This window comes from Pongo pygmaeus, chromosome 8 (genome assembly GCF_028885625.2).
Source record: "Pongo pygmaeus isolate AG05252 chromosome 8, NHGRI_mPonPyg2-v2.0_pri, whole genome shotgun sequence".
In the NCBI taxonomy this organism is placed as follows: domain Eukaryota; kingdom Metazoa; phylum Chordata; class Mammalia; order Primates; family Hominidae; genus Pongo; species Pongo pygmaeus.
In genome coordinates this window covers 13,904,816-13,924,818 of record NC_072381.2, presented here as the reverse complement: position 1 = coordinate 13,924,818, position 20,003 = coordinate 13,904,816, and the positions used below count along the sequence as shown (strand labels likewise).

The 20,003-nt window shown below is 43.3% G+C and overlaps 1 protein-coding gene across 22 annotated transcripts in view; it reads left to right on the top strand.

The window, feature by feature from the left end:
* FRMD4A (FERM domain containing 4A) overlaps positions 1 to 20,003 on the top strand; it is a 531,042-nt gene that overhangs the window by 398,646 nt on the left and 112,393 nt on the right. For all 22 annotated transcript variants that reach the window (XM_063669580.1, XM_063669588.1, XM_063669577.1 and 19 more), the window contains 2 exons: positions 13,904 to 13,960; positions 14,913 to 14,935. In XM_063669580.1, coding sequence (XP_063525650.1) covers positions 13,904 to 13,960; positions 14,913 to 14,935 — 80 coding nt within the window. The remainder of the gene's footprint in view (positions 1 to 13,903; positions 13,961 to 14,912; positions 14,936 to 20,003) is intronic.

The window sequence follows — 20,003 nt, the reverse complement described above, 5'->3', positions numbered from 1 at the left end:
TTTATTTCTGCTTTTTCAAAGTTCAATTTCATTTACTTTTTAAAGTATTAATATTTGTTTGTATCAAAGTAATATATGACATCATTTAAAAGTCAAATGGTTCCACAAGGCTGATTATGACAAACAGCTTCCTCCCCGCAACTCCTGCCACTTGCAACAGTTTTAGCTGTTTCTTCTAGTATTTGCCTCCGTATAGCTAAATAATTGACACAGGGCATTATTCTTTGATTGATTCATTTTTAGATTGTTGAATTCCTGTTAAGATGGATGAAGATGGCCAGGCACAGTGGCTTACGCCTGTAATACCAGCACTTTGGGAGGCTGAGGTGGGAGGATCACTTGATCTTAGGAGCCTGAGACCAGCCTGGGCAACATAGTGAGATCCCATCTCTACAAAAAACACAAAAATTAGTCGGGTGTGGTGGCACATGCCTGCAGTACCAGCTTCTCTGGAGGCTGAGGTGGGAGGACTGCCTGAGCCCCAAAGGTGGAGGTTGCAGTGAGTCCGAGAGCCCAGATCACACTACTGCACTCCAGCCTGGTGGACAGAGCGAGACTTTGTCTCAAAAAAAAAAAAAAAAGGGGGGGATGTAGATTTAGATTATAACCACCCACATTTTATTTCCTTTTCCATTTTCTCAATATGGTGATAGCACAATTCTGGCTTAAAGCCATAGTCATCAGCATGACATTATCGTGACTAATCCAAATAGTATCCTGTGGTTGCAGCTCGTTTTTTAGACAAACCGTTGTTTTACCCAAAGGGAATACTTGCCTTGCTTTCACTTATTTAGTTTCTACATACCCTTCACTTTTCTCCCAAAAGTTCCTACAGATTCCCAGATGTCTACCAATATTAATTTCCAGCTACGTCAGGTAGTTCTCGTTCCTCTTTGGTTAGATTTTGGTTGCTGTGGCAGCTGCTACTGCTGTTGTTTTTCCAGGACCTCCCTCTTAGACTCCTCCATCCTCCTGCTCCAGCCTGGACTCGGTCTCATGCGGAGTCTCAACCCGGGATGCCTCATCCCCATCAGGGTCTTTCCTTTTCCCTCGCTCTGTATTGGGTCCTCTCTTTCCCGGATCCGGAGTCTTCCTGTTTTTTGTTTTACACCATTGTTTCGCTGGAGAACATCCTGCAATCAATCCAGAGAAAGAGCATATGGGAAGTGAAATGTTTGGATCCTGGCATATCTGAAAAAGTCTTTATTCTAGCTTTGTATCTAATGAATAGTTTGACTGGATATAGAAATATACAAAAAAAAAATTTCTCTCAGAATACCAAAGGCGTTGCTCCGGAAAAGCCCACCATCCTATCCATTGTATGTGACACCCCCTCGGGCCCCCAAACAATGGGATCCTTTGGGAACTCCTTTTTGCTCCTTCTGATCTAAAATTTCAGGATGGATGCCCTGATGTGGGTCTTTGTAAATCCATTGTACCCTGTGTTCAATGGGCACTTTTAGTCTGGAGATGTGACATGCATTCTTTTTCAGTTGTGAGGTTCTTTTTGGATTGTTTCTTTGACATCTTCTCCCCTCTTGCCTGTGTCCTCTCTTTCCAGAATTCCTATTTATCAAATGCTGGGCAAGGCCTCCCACTCTGATACCTTGTCTCTCCAGCTGTCTATCTCTGTCTTTTTATTCTACTTTATGGGAGGCTTTGTCAGTATTTACTTTAATCTCTTCTCTGGACTTTTTAACCTTTGCCATTATGGTTTGGTTTTGTTTTTTTTTTTTTAATTTCTAAGAGTTTCTTTATATTATCTGATTTTTTAATATTATGCTATTATTGTTTCAGGGACATAATATCCTCTCTTATCACTCTGATAATATTAGTTATCATTATTATTCTGAGTTTCCTTCCAGCTCTTTTTTTCCTGTTTGTTTGTGTTGGTCTCTCTTTCCTGTACAAGGTTTCCTCAGTTGTCTGCTGGCCCTGGTCTGCTGCTTCACACTTAGAAACTAAGCAGATGCTCCATTTCAGGGTGGGATGGTCCCCCAGTGGGTGTCCCTGTGACATGATCCTGTCGCAAGTTGGTTCTTTTCCTGGGGAACCCCGAATATCAGTGTCTTGGAATCTGGACGTCTTTCCTCTCTGGCTCTCCATTCTCTGCAGAGAAAACCCTTCCCTTCCTGCCTGGGACATGTCGTCCCACATCCAGGGATTGGGAGAGAACAGTCTCCACACTGGTTATAGAATTCCATGTAATTCCTGCACTTCTGGTCCACTTCATCCCTGCTTCCTGTTCTTCTTCAGAGAACGAACCTCTCATCTCTTTAATAGCAGAAAGGCGAGGAAAGGTGTTTGGCTTTGTTTTGCTATTTTTCCCAAATTGTGAACACTGCCTTCCTACCTTCCTCTCTCTTTCCCAGCAGGCAGGAGGCATGGCCACAGCGGACGCCCCTCTCACTTTCTCTTCCCTTCCACCCCCCTACTTTATACAATAGAGCAGGAAAATGTAGTCATAATCTATCCAAGTTGCAGAAAATTAAAATATGGATATGAGACAGCGGGGCTGTCATTGTGTGCATCAGGTGGAGCAGGAGGAAGTGTGGAATAGGATTCCCGCGTGGTCCAACAGTGTTTCTGATGTGCTTGAACTCACTAAGGAGACAGGTGGGTGATAGAGAGGACATTGGCCAGGCGTGGATACATCTCATTTAGAAATGTGAGTCCCGTCCCATGGGAAACTCCCACAGGAAGCCTGCCTGGAATGTTGTGCGTTCCTTGGAAAGAGACCGATGAGACAGCACAGCTCTCCCGCCAAGCCTTTTCCATCTGCTCCTCTCCCTCTTCTGGTGCGGCTTCCAACAGCCAGGTAAAGGTGCCCATCCATCAGCCCCTGCAGGAGGCAGCGGACTTGTCCCATGAGAAGGGAGCGAGTCAGGGAATGAGGACCCTCAGCTCTTCCCGCACCTTCTGGCTGCAGGATTGAATCCTGTCTATTCTGGGTTCTGCACTGACAGAAGAGGATTATCCACCATCAAAAATTAGTCATCACAGTGATGTCTGAAAGCTTTGCAAACATAGGTCATAAAATGACAGAGTCTGTTTAGTTTTTTATCAGAAAGATTTCCACAAATTTTACATCTTATATAAGAGAAATCAAGAAATCACCAGCTCCCAATCTTCTTCACACGCAAACCTTCAGAGAGAAAAGAAAGTTGGTGCCCACGTTGAAAGACCTTTCCATTCAGTTCCTCGGGGAAGTACTTTGATAGTTCCTTGACTGAGGTTAGGTGGCGTGGGTGGCTGTCAGAATGACTGGATGCACCATCAGTATCACCCAAAGGCCACCAAGGTGGCTAACTAGGAGAAAGGGCTGTATTGGCAGTACCACTTTGCAAGCTGAGAAGAGAAAGTCTCCAGCGTGGACTGAAGGTGCTGTTTTTGAAGAGGGGAAGGGCAGGTCGGGTTTTATGACTCACGGTGTTCATATTACATAATAGAGTCATACACATTCAGCAGGTTTGGGGAAAAGTTTTGCATAGTTACGAAGGAGTGTCGAGTGTGTGTGCCATAGGTAGACATATAGGTGACATACGTACCATGTTTACTTTGGTTTTTTAAATTTTTAATTGTTGTGGGTACATAGTAGGTGTCTATATTTATGGGGTACATGAGATATTTTGATACAGGCGTGTAATGTGTAATAACCACATCAGGGCAAATGGGGTATCCACCCCCTCAAGCATTTATCCTTTGTGTTACAAACAATCCACTTCTACTCTTTTACTTATATTAAAATGTACAATTCAATCATTATTGACCACAGTTACCCTGTTGTGCTATCAAATACTAGGTCTTGTTCATTCTTTCTATTTTTTTGTGCCCATTAACGATCCCCACCTCTCCCACCCTCAGTACCCTTCCCAGCCTCTGGTAACCATCCTTCTATTCTCTGTCTCCATGAGTTCAATGGTTTTCATTTTTAGCTCCCACAAATAAGTGAGAAAATATGAACTTTTTCTTTCTGTGCCTGGCCTATTTCATTTAACATCATGACCTCCCGTTCCTTCCTGGGGTGGCTTTTAGCGTTAAAATGAGGTGGAATTCGAGGCTCTTTACCTCACCAGGTGAACTATAGGACACAAAGACAATTTGTGTGCAGCCTCTGTGAACTGCTGAAACTGGCCTAAAGTCTGCAGTAGCTCCTCAGAAGAGAATGTTTGTAAGGCTGGCCCTCTGTCCAGTCAGAGTTGTAATGGTCTGCGTTGTAAACCAGCGTTGACAGCTCCTATTGGTAGAGAGTTTAGCCACAGAAATTGAGAAATTTGCTAGGCCAGCTGGCCATGAACCCTCGACCTGTGGGTAACTTAACCTTAGAGTTTGGTGTAGTTGATAAAGGGGCATCTATTCTGGTCTCTAAGATCACATCAGGAATCTAATATTTCACCTGTATAACTTTGCCCTTGCCCGAAGGGATTGGCTATGAACTCTTTATTTATTTATTATATATATATTATATATATATATATTTTTTTGAGGTGGAGTCTTGCTCAGTCGCCCAGGCTGGAGTGCCGTGACGCGATCTCAGCTCACTGCAACCTCTGCCTCCTGGGTTCAAGTAATTCTCTTGCCTCAGCCTCCCAAGTAGCTGGGACTACTATGGGCATGTGACACCATACGCAGCTAATTTGGTTTTTTTGTGTGTTTTGTTTTGTTTTGTTTCAAAGTGAAACGGGGTTTCACCATGTTGTCCAGGCTGGTCTTGAACTCCAGGGCTCCAGTGATCCTCCTTCCTTGGCCTCCTAAAGTGCTGAGATTACAGGTGTGAGCCACCGCACCCAGCTGGCAATGCACTCTTTAGGGACATTCATCACATTTCAATTATACTCCGTCTAAAAGCACTAACCTCCCCCAGCAGTGATAACCAAAGAAACAGGACTGTGGCTGCCATCTGGAGATGGGCTGAAATATGCTTCTTTAGGCTGGAGGAGAAGTTGGTACCAGCATTTTTATGAGTGGATTTTTAAGCTCATCTTCCATGGCCTATCACTGTGCTAGGCACATAGCCAATGCTCAGAAAATTATTTTCTAATTGGTTACTTTCCAAGGGAGCAAGGATTTGCATATTTCCTGAGAAATCACCGAGTTTTGTTGCCTGCACTGCACTGAGAACAAATCGTGACATAAAGGAAAAGACTTAAAATTTCTGCTTTATGGGTGTTCTTGGGAGGGTGCAGGTCTTGTCCAAATTGATCTGGGAGCCTCTGCTGGCCAGGCCTGGTGGCTCATACCTATAATCCCAGCACTTTGGGAGGCCAAGGCAGTTGGCTTGAGGCCAGGAGTTTGAGATCAGCCTGGGCAACATAGCAAGACCCCAACCCTACAAAAATATATATTTAATTAGCCAGGCATGGTGGCACACACTTGTAGTCCCAACTACTTGGGAAGCTGAGATGGAAGGATCACTTGAACCCACGAGTTTGAGGCTGAAGTGATCTAGGATGACACTAGGGCATTCCAGCCTGGATGACAGAGACCTCATCTCTTAAAAAAAAAAAAAAAAAAAAGGTAGTTTAAATAATCATCCTTGGGCCACATTTGCAGTTTAGGTCTAAATGCTATCACTCTTGTTGATATTGAAATAAACGGTCTTTATTCAATATCTTCAGCATGCTTTGCTAATGATCAGATGACATCATCTTATCTGTAGGTGGGAGAACCAAGCCAAAGTCCAGAATCACATTCTAGAGGAGAACGTAAATATCAGCCTCAGACTTACAGAGCTCTCATCCTTACCTCTTAGTTCGATTGATGCAGGTTTAGAGCATGCCCTTGTAGGACAGAGGGGGAATGAGAGAAGGACAGATAGGTACCTTCTTTTTCAACTTTCAAGAAACAAACTTACATGGATCTGTCATCTTGGCTGTGCCCATGACCTCAAAAAGAATGATTCCAGGCCAGGTGCAGTAGCTCACAGCTGTAATCCCAACACTTTGGGAGGCCAAGGCAAGAGGAATACTTGAGCCCAGGAGTTCAAGACCAGCCCGAGAAACATAGGGAGACCCCCATCTCTACAAAAAAATTAAAATTAGCTAAGCACGGTGGTGTGTGCCTGTGGTCCCAGCTACCCAGGAGGCTGAGGCAGGAGGATCACTTGAGCCCAGGAATTCAAGGCTGCAGTGAACTATGATGGTATCACTGTACTCCATCCTGGGCAACAGAGCAAGACCCTGTCTCAACAAAAATAAATAAATAAAAGTAAAAATTTTTAAAAATAGAAGTTAATAAAAGAGCGATTCCTTGAGATCCTGACATGGGCTGTCTGTGGTGGGGTGGACAGCATGAGAAATCCCAACGCGGCAGAGTTAGGGTTGCGACTGAGCATGAGTGGCATTCACCTCGTGGATCATTAGACAAACATGAAGTGACTTGATGCTGAAAAACTGGCAGAAGACTAAGAATGAGGAATTGTGCAAGATCGCATCAGGCTCATCCAGCACCACAGCCCTGGTTTGCCCCAGGGGCAAATTTGCGTAGTTATGATGAGTTGTGCAATGAGGCATAGAGCCACAAGAAGAGAGCAAGTTGGGCTAAATATGGGCATTGTGTCCCACTTTAATGATATACGGTGTATTAGTCAGAGGAACAGAACCGATAGGATATATATAGATGTACAGAAAGAGACTTCTTATGAGGAGTTGGCTCACAAGATCATGGGGGCTGAGAGATCCCACAGTCTGTTGTCTGCAAGCTGGTGACCCAGGAAAGCCAGTGGTGTCAGTCCACTGGCTGAGTCCAAAGACCTGAGAACCAGGGAGCCAGTGGTATAAGTCCCAGTCCAAGGACAAGAGAAGATGAAATGTGATGTCCCAGCTCAAAAAGCAAGGGACAAAAAGAAAGAAAGAAAAATGAAAAAAGGGGCAAGCTCCTCCATCCTCCATCTTTTGTTCTATTCAAGCCTTCCAGGGTTGGGTGATGTCCACCCACCCTGGGGAGGGTGGTCTATTGAGTCCACTGATTCAAATGCTGATCTCATCCAGAAACACCCTCGTAGACACATCCAGAAACTGTTTAATCTGGGCAACCTGGGGCCGGACACAGTGGCTCATGCCTGTAATCCCAGCACTTTGGGAGGCCGAGGCGGGTGGATCACTTGAGCCCAGGAGTTCTAGACCACCCTGGGCAACATGGTGAAACCCCATCTCTACTAAAAATACAAAAAGCTATCCGGTTGTTGTGATGGGCACCTGTAATCCCAGCTACTCAGGAAGCTGAGGCATGAGAATCACTCGAACCCAGGAGGCAGAGGTTGCAGTCGGCCTAGATGGTGTCACTGCACTCCAGCCTGGGTGACAGAGCAAGACCCTGTCTCAAAAATAAATAATCTGGGTAACCCTTGGCCTGTCAAGTTGACACATAAAATACACCACAGGCATGGTGACCAGTACACACACACACACACACACACACACACACACACACACAACCCTTCTCTTTTAAAACAAAATCTTCCATCTCTACTAAAAAATACAAAAAATTAGCCAGGTGTGGTGGCGGGTGCCTGTAGTCCCAGCTACTTGGGAGGCTGAGGCAGGAGAATGGCGTGAACCCAGGAGGCAGAGCTTGCAGTGAGCCAAAATCGCGCCACTGCACTCCAGCCTGGGCGACAAGGCAAGACTCTGTCTCAAAAAAAAAAAAAAAAACTTAGTAAAGATTCCTATAAATGCTAAGATATACTAAAGAACAAAGGCAAAACTGTGGAGTTCAGATTATCTATAGATACTCATCAGCAGAAATAAATAATATAGAGTTAATACTTGTAGTGTGTTTTATAGTTTCCAAGTCACTTCTCCATTTATGCCTCACCAAACCCAGTAAAATAATTGGAAAGGAAATTGTTATCCCCATTTTACTGATAAGGAAAATCAAACTCAAGGTCAGGTGGTTCAGTCCACATCCCCAAGGCATTGGGGGGTTAGGACCAGAATATGGGACTTTCAGGGGACAGTAGAAATAATCTTAAGGAGAATGGCATGTCACTGTCATCTTTAGATGTTTTGTGGGTAAGAATAAACATGGTGATAACTGGTGAGAATTCGTTAGGAAAACCCTTGGTGGCTTTCCTAACCCTACAAGTGGTTCCGAGTGGACTTTGCAAAGATTGTCCTTGTCAAAATCTTCTCGACCTACCATATGGTTGTCAATTACATTTTCTCATGGAATTATCTCATTCGTCTTACACGAGAGTTGGAATTCCTGCAGTTCCGGACCATGGTGGGCTGCTTTTCATTAAGATTCTTGGTTAAATGTAAAGACCACAACCAAGTCCCTCTGAGCAAAGAGGCCCTGCGGCTCTCAGGACTCTTGGAGAACATCCGTAACACCTGCCATTTGGGGTTCCCACGGGGCCACTTGCTAGAAACACTTGGAGACCCTTAGATGGAGATCTTTCTGAGAATATTGTTAGCCATGGTGTTGCTGATAAATGACCTCAGGCCTCTTCCTTCGGCAGTTCAGTCACCTGGGATAGAACAACACGGCGTGGGAGGAAGTGGGGCAGCCTTTCCCACCCCTACTCAGAGCACGTACGCACACACACACACACACACATACCTGCAGACGGTCACGGTTTGTCTTCCCATACCATTTCTCAAAAGATCAAAGGAAGCAGCATGCATTATTCAGTAGTAAGGAAAGCAGATGCCTAAAGTACACACCCAGTGGCCACAGTCACCAAAGAACCTTACCCTTCCTCCTGCCAGCATCGCCCTGGGCTTCTCTAGAGTCTCAAAGTAAAGTTATTCCATGCCCACCAGACAGCCCAAGATTCCCAGGCAAGGTTCCAGCTCAGACCCTGCAGAAACCCCTCCTCCAATGGCTGCAAGAGCACTGGGGGCTTCACCACAGAGCCATGGTTTGCATAAGCGCAGAGGAATGTTACACCTCAGCCCCTGCATAAGGCAGATGGAAGCCACCCTCCAGCCTCTGGGAAGTGTCTTCTGCTCCTCCTCCTATGATCCCATTTTGTCCTTAGTTACAGTTACGGGGAAAGCCCAGAATCCCAGGAAAAAAATGGAATTTTTGCACACTCTGTGTGTTCTCCTTCAGTGTAGTTCCTCTGCTTGAGCAGAAACCCATGAAAGAAGCCACCTCTGGCCGGGCACGGAGGCTCACGCCTGTAATCCCAGCACTTTGGGAAGCCGAGGTGGGTGGATCACTTGAGGTCAGTAGTTTGAGACCAGCCTGGCCAACATGGTGAAACCCTGCTTCCACTAAAAATAAAAAAATTGGCCAGGCGTGGTGACGCACACCTGTAATCCTAGCTATTTGGGAGGCTGTGGCACAAGAATTGCTGGAACCCAGAAGGCGGAGGTTGCAGTGAGCCCGGGTTGCACCACTGCATTCCAGCCTGGGTGACACAGTGAGATCCTGTCTCAAAAAAAATAAATGAAAAGCCACCTCTGGACCACTGGAGAAGTCAGATAAGGAAAAGGGGGAGTCATTTTCTTAATGTTATATGGGAGCACATTTCTGCTAGGAAGACCCCTGAAAACATCTAATAACTCCCCTGTGTGGAACTTGGCTTTCAGGGGTGTTTTGTTTTGTTTCGTTTTGTTTTTTGAGATGGAGTCTCACTCTGTCACCAGGCTGGAGTGCAGTGGCGCTATCTCGGCTCACTGCAACCTCCGTCTCCAGGTTCAAGCGATTCTCCTGCCTCAGCCTCCTGAGTAGCTGGGACTACAGGTGCGCACCACCACACCCAGCTAATTTTTGTGTTTTTAGTAGAGACGGGGTTTCACCCTGTTGGCCAGGATGGTGTCAATCTCTTGACCTCATGATCTGCCCTCCTCGGCCTCCCAAAGTGCTGGGATTACAAGCTTAAACCACTGTGCCCGGCCAGCTTTCAGGTTTTGAAGTACCATGGGAAATTTTCAGAGTAAGCCGGAAGTCTAGAGCTCTGCTCCATCGCGGTAGAATCTTAAGGATAAAGCCACCTGGAAGGATGAGGTGTATAAGGGGGAAACAGTATCATGAACAAGTGACATCGGGGAATTGGGCAAAGACTCTCAGGATGTCTTCCCACCACCCTAGATTGGTTCTTATCCATACCCTTTTGGTCTTTGTGTTGAGTCCTATGAGAACATCCAATGAAATGATCCTTAAATTCAATGCATGTTAAATAGGTGAGGTCAGAAATAATAATGCAGCTCTTTCCATCAGATTTTGTAAGCATGTGCAATTCCTGGGGCGCTTGATTCTTTAATCATTTTCCCTCCCACTGGCCACATTTCAACTCTTCCTGTTTTTGATATCTTCACTGGGAGATAGATAGTCAAGGTCAGACTTTTCACCCGAAAAGTCACCACAGTTAAAGGTGCCAGTTCTCACTTAACCCGAGAACAACTATGGTGAGAGAGAAGTTGAATCAATCAGGTTAGATATTTGATGGTGCATTTTTGGTAGCTTTCCTGCGGATAACAGTTACGTTACAGTTAATGTTCACCAATGATCCTCTCCTGGGACCACATAATGCGCTGTGTAAAATAGAATAAAACACCTTCCTTCGTGTTACCCGCCTCCACGCAGGTATAGACATTTTCGTTTAGCAGATGAATCAAATAGCAAACTAAAAGCTATGTTCGCCCTTAAAAGTGTTATTTTCTGATGGTTGGTTTTGAGTTGCGCATCAGATAAGCCTCTCAGCAGTTGTTAAATATTAGCCCGCAGTCGACCATTGGCTGTAACATAGGTGTAAATGTTTGACAGAAAAGCACACATACAACAGCACACTAACAAGTGCACCCCAAGGCATTCAGGTGGGAATGGAAATGCATAGAGTGAGAGTAGAAACCATCTATTGTGGAAATCCTGGACAGTATTTCTGTGAAGCCATTTGTACACTGTTAAATGATTTACATTCTGATGGGACCTGCTAATCCCAGAACTGCCATTCCAAACATTCTTCCGCATCCCAGCCCCGACAGCCTCTATCAATTCCAACCGCCATAAAGCTCTTTCAGCTGGTTAAACGTAAGGAATTATTGTCCCCAATTCTTCCGTAGGCTCTCATGAGTTCTTTTAACCCGTATTTCTAAGGTGGTTCCAGGGCAAATATTAGTATCCAACTTTGAAATTCCCAGGCCTAAAGGAGCCTGAAAGATATCTCTCCTTCAAAAGATCCAGGTGTGCTTGAATGCATTGTTTTAAATTGCAGGAGCCAGTTCTGGACCTCTCAAAAAATAATTACAAAATCCATGAATCAGCCGGGCGTGGTGGCTCATGCCTGTAATTCCAGTACTTTGGGAGGCCGAGGTGGGTGGATCACCTGAGGTCAGAAGTTCGAAACCAGCCTGGCCAACATGGTGAAATCCCGTCTCTACTAAAAATGCAAAAAAATTAGCCAGGCATGGTGGCGGGCGCCTGTAATCTCAGCTACTTGGGAGACTGAGGCAGGAGAATTGCTGGAACCCGGGAGACAGAGGTTGCAGTGAGCCGAGATCACACCATTGCCCTCCAGCCTGGACGACAACAGTGAGACTCCGTCTCAAAAAAAAAAAATCCTTGAATCAGAGTCTGGCTTGTAATGCAAGCGAATAGAAACTCTTGCTAAGCAAACTCGGATTATAGATATTGTTCTGAGAATACATTGGCTGAAACTGAGTCTCTATTGATTTGGGTGGAAATGTAAGTCCTAAGGGAGGTCACACACTGGACAAGTAGTTGGGGGTCTGTTCCCGGCCCCTTAAGTGCCATTAAGGCCCTGTGGTTTTGCAAAGTCCCTTAATGTTTTTGGGTTCCATTCTCAGTAAAAGCACAGGGTCAGGCTGGCTGGTCTCTAAATCTCTTTTACCTCTAGCTCTCTGTCATCCAGTCAGCCACTATGGGATCTCGTGATACTAGGGAAAGAAAAATAAAAATGGATATTTGTGCTTAAGCTTGACACCAGACATAGGATATCAGTTAAATTGTGTATTATTCTGGCATGCTGATGAACTCCAGGCTTCTCTTTGTCTTTAACATGGGAGCTATGTATAATGAGAGAGTGTTGTGCACTTAGAAGACTTAGAAGTTTATTAAGAAGGTAGGTCATGTCCTCATGGTTAGTGAGTTTGTTGTTGTTGGGTTTTGTTTGTTTGTTTGTTTGTTTATTTGAGGCAGCGTCTCTCTGTCACCAGGCTGGAGTGTAGTGGCATGATTACAGCTCACTGTAGCCTCAACCTCCGCAGGCTCAGGGGACCCTCCCATCTCAGCCTCCCAACTAGCTGGGACTACAGGCGTGTACCACCACTCCAGGCCAATTTTTGTATTTTTAGTAGAGATGGGGTTTCGCCACGTCGGCCAGGCTGGTCTCGAACTCCTGGGCTCAAGTGATCCATCCGCCTCAGCCTCCCAAAGTGCGTAAGCCATCATGCCCAGCTAGGTGTTTTTACCATACACACACACACGCGCACACACACACACACACACACACGGAAATCTTTGGATGTGATAGATATGTTTATTACCTTGATTGTGATAATGGTATCATGGGTGTGTGCATCTGTCCAAACTCATCAAATTGTTTACATTAAACATATGCAGTTTTTTGAGGTGTTTTAGTTATACTTCAATAAAGCTGTTTTGGCCGGGTGCAGTGGCTCATGCCTGTAATCATCCCAACACTTTGGGAGGCCAAGGCAGGCAGGTCACCTGAGGCTAGGGGTTCCAGACCAGCCTGTCCAACCTGGTACCCCGTCTGTACTAAATACAAAAAAATTATCCGGTGTGGTGGTGCATGCCTGTAGTCCCAGCTACTCGGGAGGCTGAGGCAGGAGAATCACTTGTGCCTGGGAGGAGGAGGTTGCAGTGAGCCAGGATCGCACCACTGCACTCCAGCTTGGGTGACACAGCGAGACTCTGTCTCAGAGAAAGAAAAAAGCTGTTTTAAAAGATATGAACTATATACATTTTGAAATATGTATTTCAAAAATATAAATATATATATAGAGAGAAAAGGAGTTTTTTCAGAAACCAAGGAGAGGTTCAAGTGCTTTGAAGACCACGTCCCTAGATCACAGTTAAGTATTTGGGGGAAGAACTAATAGACAAAAACATTGTTAAACTTACACTGTGTAACAGTGCTGACCAATAGAACTTTCTACAATGGTAGAAATGTTCTGTATCTGAGCTGACAACACGGTAGTCACTAGCGACACTGAACTATTAAGCACATGAAAGAAATGTGGTTGGTACAACCGAGGAACTATATTTTTACATTTTATTTAATTTTAAGGAGTCACAATCCCACTATAACATTCCTTTCAAAAAAAACCTTTCAATAAAGCCTTTCTTTCAATAAAGTTCTGAAGTTTAGTTTTTAAAGAAAATGCATTTTGTTGTCAAGCATCCCTATTCCAGTGATTAATAACATTAATAAACAGGTTTGTAAAATGCTGGGGCCTAGTCTGCCTCTTAATTTCTCGAAAGATTGTCGGGTAGGCCCAGGCCCCCTAGTCCATCCCAGCTAAGAGCAGTAAAAAGGATGTTGGAAGTGTTTAGGACTGAATAATTCAGGGCCTGGTCTCAGAGACTCAAAATGTCCTATGAATATTGGAGATTCTGAGCAATTCCTCAGAAAAGGAGGCTTTTTTTTTTCTTTTTGAGCCAGGGTCTCGCCCCATTACCCAGGCTGGAGTGCAGTGGTACTATCACAGCTCACTACAACCTCAGCCTCCCAGGCTAACCTCAACCTCCCACCTCAGCCTCCAAAACAGCTGAGTCTACAGACATGCACCACCCTGCCCGGCTAATTTTTTAATTTTCTGTAGAGACGGCATCTCATTATGTTGCCCAGGCTGGTCTCAAACTCCTGGGCTCGAGTAATCCTCCCGAAGAAGAGCTGTCATTTAAAATAAAAGAAAAAAGTGGTGGTTAAATACCAAACTTGTCTTCCTTTGTTGCTTTTTCCTTTCAGGAGCTTATCGACGTCGACAGCGAAGTGGTGTTTGAATTAGCTTCCTATATTTTACAGGTAAGTTGTTTTTCTCCTCCACTTTATGTCCCACGGCCATACACAGAAGAAAGGAAATAAGACTTACCGGGCATAGCCAGTAGCTGTATCTACTCACTATTTGTTGTCTTACCTTTTTTTAGCCACAAGCTGCATAGAGCTATTAGAGACACTGACGGAAACCATAACAATGAACAGGGGCTTGTAGTATTTCAAAATGTTAAGACAGCAAATCCCTGTAAAGCGAAGTTGTGTGTTTAACCTGAGCCTGGGAGAAACAGATCATTTACTGACCCCATTTTCTTTGGGTTTGGTACCTCCACCCCGGAGAAAGCCAAGTGAATAGCTAGAGTTAGTGGCCAAAAAATCATGTTCTGCCCCCTAGAAAGACAAGGTAAAGCCCTTTAGGTTATGCAAAAATAAAAAATAAAAAAAGGTTTTATAGAATATTAGCTTAATAGTGGCAATATAAGTTAAAATGATATCATTTCTTTATTCCTTCAATAAGTATTTATTGAGCAACTACTATGTTCAAGGCATTATACTGGATTCACTAAAGTTTCTCTGGTCCCTACCTCCAGAGTCTTCAGTATAATTGGGAACTAGCATAAAATACAAACCAAAACAAAAAGTGACCCTAGAAATCGACAGTTCTATCCAGATACATGTTCATATTTAGAATCTTTAAACTAGAACATGTCAGACCCAGACTTAGAGGTGGAGATGTGCATTTTGTCATTATGAATCACTTTCTTTGCATATAACTTTCTGGAGTTTAATTTCATATCTCATATTCAAATGGCAAAGGTATGCGTTCAGTTTTAATTGTATTCCTGCAGCAAATAGGATGATAGCTGCAGGAAGCTGAACTCATCTCATTCAGTAGAGAAACTCTCATGATTATAGAATGTACTTTAGAATCTCTAACATTGGCTTAGTGTATTTTGCTGATGTTGAATTTTTTCTTCTACAGGAGGCAAAGGGAGATTTTTCTAGGTGAGTTTACAATTTTGTTGTTGTTGTTGTTTAAAATGTAAGCCCTTGCTTCTCTATTAAAAGAAACTATTCAGGATGTCCTTTTTAGGTGGACAATTTATTCATGTTATATGTTAATGATGAGATCTAACTCTCAACTTGTCCACTGAAACAGATAGATCAGGTGGAGAAAATACAGTAATAGCAAGGGGGATATTCTCCACTACATGCAAAGCCCAGAGATTACTGGAAAGCTGACATTAGGGCCCAGCGTCACACATGCCCATTGTCCTGAGGTTGGGCAGGCTGCTCAAATGTCTCATAGAGGCTGGAATCACCACTGTGGTGTAAATATGGTTGCAGATAACCCCTCAGTCCTGACAAGTATGTGGACATCTTTTTTTCTCTCAATGTGTCCCTGCCCCTCAAGGGACAAAATACTGTCTTACAGGGAAATTTCATTCATGAAAATGTTACAACATAAAAATACCCCACCTCTGCTTTCCTTCTGTCTCAGGATATTGTGTTGGAGAAAACATAAACAGACAACTACTGGGAATCTGTGAATGGTGTTAATAACCCTGTAAAACTGCAAACTTGTCATTTATTTCATTCATCACCGTGTGTTGATCAGTATGGCTGAAATTGCCCTGAAATCTCTTGTGATCATCACCAGACCCTGCACAGAGCAGAGGGTGTAGCCAGCCACTAGCAGGACTATCTGCTCAAAGATAGACGTTATTCCTGGGATTCTGTTTGATCAAGCTCCTCTGATAAAAAAAAAAAAAAAAAAAAAAAAAAAAGGCCAGGGTAGCCCATTCTGGAGAATCAAGGTTTAGAGGCAAAAAGAGTGAACCACATGAACAGGAAAGGAAAGCATCAAGGCATAAGGTTCTGGCCCATCAACAGGAAATTAGCAAATTGGTATTAAAAAGAAACACAGATCGTACCTCTGCTCCATCTAAAAACCTGTCTGTGTCCCCATGCTTTGAGGGATTTCATCTGTAAATGCAGCAAAAACTGCTTCTGTTGGTGGCCACCTGTAGTTGACTGTCTTTGTCACTGGTTTTTCAGGTCTCAACTGCTTTCTCCTTGCTCTCCGTGTACATTTCTCACGCTTTCTTTTTTACTATTATTATTTTTTAATTTTTTTCAGAGACAAGGTCTCCTTCTGTTACCCAGGCTGGAGTACAGTGGTGCAGTCATGTCTCACTGTAACCTCCAACCCCTGGGCTCAAGTGATCCTCCTGCCTCAGCCTCCCAAGTTGCTGGGACTACAGGCATGAGTCACTGCACCGGGCTAATTATTTTATTTTATTTTTTGTAGAGATGAGCTCTCACTATGTTGACTGTTCTCAGTCAGACAGCTCAGCAAAAGCAAAAAATTATTTTACAATCTAAAACAAGGATCAGCAAGCTTTTTTTGTTAAGGGCCAGATTGTCAGTATCTTGAGTTTTGCACGCAGTACGATCCCTGTCGCAATTACACAACTCTTCCTAAGTGCAAAAGCAGCCCCATAGGATAAGTAAATGGATGAACCTGATTGTGTTCCAATAAAACTTTATTTATGGATACAGAAATTTGAATTTCATATAAATGTTCATGTATCACAAAATATTCTTGTTCTTTTGATTTCTTTTTCCAGTCAGTTAAAAGTGTAAAAGCCATCCTTAGTTCATGGATAATACATAAACAAGCAGAGGACTGGATTTGTCCAGGGGGTTGTAGTTGCTGACTCTGATCTCAAATGCCATCTCTTCAGCTCTGTTTGAATATTTGCATAAAGAGACCTCCAGGCCCCTTTTATTTAAGTTTTCCAAGTTTTTGGTATAAAGCAGTGGTAGTCAAATTTTTAAATAGATAATGACTGTAACTAGCTTTGGCTGGAGACCTTGAACTTTGTAGGTGGCCAGTAACCATTTACTGAATTTGCTAAACATAATGTTTTCAGGTTATAGAAACTAAATCTTGTTACAATTTTTATTTGTCACTTTTTTATGACATTAATTTGGCCTTGGAATTTGGGGTTTTGATAAGTGCCAGTCCATATCCACTTACAAAGATTTCTGAAGTCCATGAAAAAATGATTTAAAAACCACAAATCCAGTGGATTCCAGTGTCTAGTCTACTTACTCACATTTTTCCCTCCACATTTCTTTCGCCAGCTCTGAACTCTGCTGTAAATATTATTTATTTTGAGAGTACCCTGACAGAATGGAATGTGAACTGGGAATAGCATGATCTGGCCCCACGGATCATGGGAACGTGTGGCCACATGGATTGCCAGGGAGAAGGAAGTGCAGGCTTGGCCTCCACAGTAATTCATGGCCCCCTAATGAGCTTCTGGAATGCCAGCTTGTTGGCTGAATTCAAAGAAACAAAGGATCCAGGTTGTGCTCCATTTGTCAAAGTGCTACTGCTACCTAGCAGTTTGTTTGTAAGCACAGCTGTCTGGGAAGAGAAATCACTGTCAGGAGAGGGGAGAGGTCAGACACCTTATCCAAAAGGTCAGTTTATCTCACAGCCTAAAACCTACACCATGGACGGTGGGGGTGATCCGTTACATGGGAGTCTCTGATAAACACCATTTTTCTGTAGCAGGCCCATGCTAGTAAAGCCATCTTCAGAGGTCCAGAGAAACTAGTACACTTGAGTGGCCTAAAATTTTGGAGTAAGAGAAGTAATTCTAAATTCCTTCCCATCTGCTTCTGGGAAGATACCCAACACGTCGAAATTGACCACATTCGGTTCAGTGGCTAAACGTTAGGTATTTTAGATGTCCCATTCTCATAACTTATGTAATTTATATAAATAAATTTATTTATTATTTATTATAGAAAGTTGTTTTTGCTATTGATGCAGGATTTTTTGCTCCTTAGTTCAACTAAAATCCAGCTTCTTGTCTCACGACCAGGAAAAATTAGGCACATGGACACATTGAAGGGAGAGGAGAGTGGATTATTAAGCGAAAAGAAGGCTCTCAGCAAAAAAAGAGAGGGTCCTGCCAACAGGCTCCCACCTCACAGATTGAACATCAGTCTCCTCCCCTGCATAAGGCATGAATTCTTGCTGGCTCCACCCCCTTCTCCCAGTGCACATGTGGGCCCCGGTCCCTTGCAGGCACGCCCAGGCAAGACCCTGTGCAGGTTTCCTTATCTGCATCTGCATGCCTTCTGCATCTATCACTATTATTAAATGCATGACTATATAATCTCAGTTTTATTTAAAGGAATGGCTTTGACTTCCATACTGTAGATATGTTTTCCTGAACAACATTAATAAAATACCAGCTTAGAACACACAGAACCCTAGAGAAGGCTTTTCTAGATGTAACACAGGGTCCAGGGCTGAATTCTAAGATCTTCTAAAATCTAGAGGATCCAATAACCTTTTAAATGAATGGCCACCCACAAAAGATAAAGTAACTCTCTTTCACAGCCTGAGAGGTCCTGAACCTATAACTTCCCAAAAGGCTATTTTCTTCAGGATACTATTATCCTAGATATTTACATTTCAGGGACTATATCCAAATTACATTTATGTGGAATGAGTATTAATGCATAAGTTATGGGAGCAGTTTCCTTGAGGTACAAGAGAAAAGGGGATTGCTTTTACAAAGGAGAAGTCAAGGGCTGGGTGCGGTGGCTCATGCCTGTAATCCCAGCACTTTGGGAGGCCAAGGCAGGTGAATCACCTAAGGTCGGGAGTTCAAGACCAGCCCGGCCAACATGGTGAAACCCTGTCTCTACTAAAAATACAAAAATTAGCCAGGCGTGGTGGCGTGCACCTGTAATCCCAGCTACTCGGGAGGCTGAGGCAGGAGAATTGCTTGAACCTGGTAGGCAGAGGTTGCAGTGAGCTGAGATCGTGCCATTACACTCCAGCCTGGGTGACAAGAGCAAAACTCCCTCTCAAATAAAAAAAAAGACGAAGTCAAAAGTGCTGATACACCTTAGTGGAAAGAGAACTATATAAAGACAGCTGTGAACCATAGCTACTCTTTCTCATGAAACTCACTTGCTCTTCCGTTTCTTCTTTTGGGCTCTCTGTTTTGCTCAGCAGATGCCTGAAGGCTTATTCTTACATAACTCTCTTTTCTTTCCCATTAACAAAATAGCTCACTTCCTTGTCTTATTGGACTTTACACTGAAATGTCAGGTTTAGCGTGCTGAGAGAAAATGACTGTAATCTAGATAGATAATTAGTATCGCCTGCTATAGAAGAGATACAGACCACACATGTTCATATTGTACCAAATGGAGGACAAATTTGTACAATACCTCTAAAGGTTTAGGAAATAGTCTTATCTAAAAATAACATTTTTTCACTTTTATTGTTTTCCTTAGCACAGCATGTAGTAATCTCATTTCATTTCCTGATGTATATACATGTAAAACAAAAAACCTCATGTCTGTCGACAATCAGGAAGTCAGTAGACTTGGCATTTCTGTTCAAAAACAGTTCAGTAGCCTCCAAGCTGTTAACAAAGGCAGCTGTGGGCCAAATATTTGGAAGACAAGAACCGATGCAGTTTAAAAACAAAAAATTGTCTTTCAATAATCGCTGTTGACCATTGGCCAACTAACTAACAGACATTATCTATGATTCTTACATACTTTATTCATTGTAAACACTGCAGGGTTTTGAGAATGGAGCACTGATGTTTTCTATTTCAAAGCTTTTTAAAAAAACTCTTGGGTTATGATAGAAAAACTAATATTCTCTTCCTTAAAAAGTTCAGTGCAGCGAATACCTCATTTAATCGACTGATAGGACATCCAATTTTCTAGTTATATTCTAATTTAATTTAACAGAAGTCTCATTGCAACACTGTACTAAGGGAGATATCACATACAAAAACTTGATTTTTTGGTTTTTGTCTATAAGGGACCTTAACTGAAAACCTTATCAGCCAATCTCCTTACCCTGATTTTGAGAATCACTTCACCTCTGCCAGCCCTTCTGATCTTTCTAAAAATGTGCCGCAAATTTTCTTAAAATAATAACTTTAAGCAAAGCATGGTGGCTCACGTCTTTAATCCCAGCACTCTGGGAGGCCGAGGCGGATGGATTGCTTGATCCCAGGAG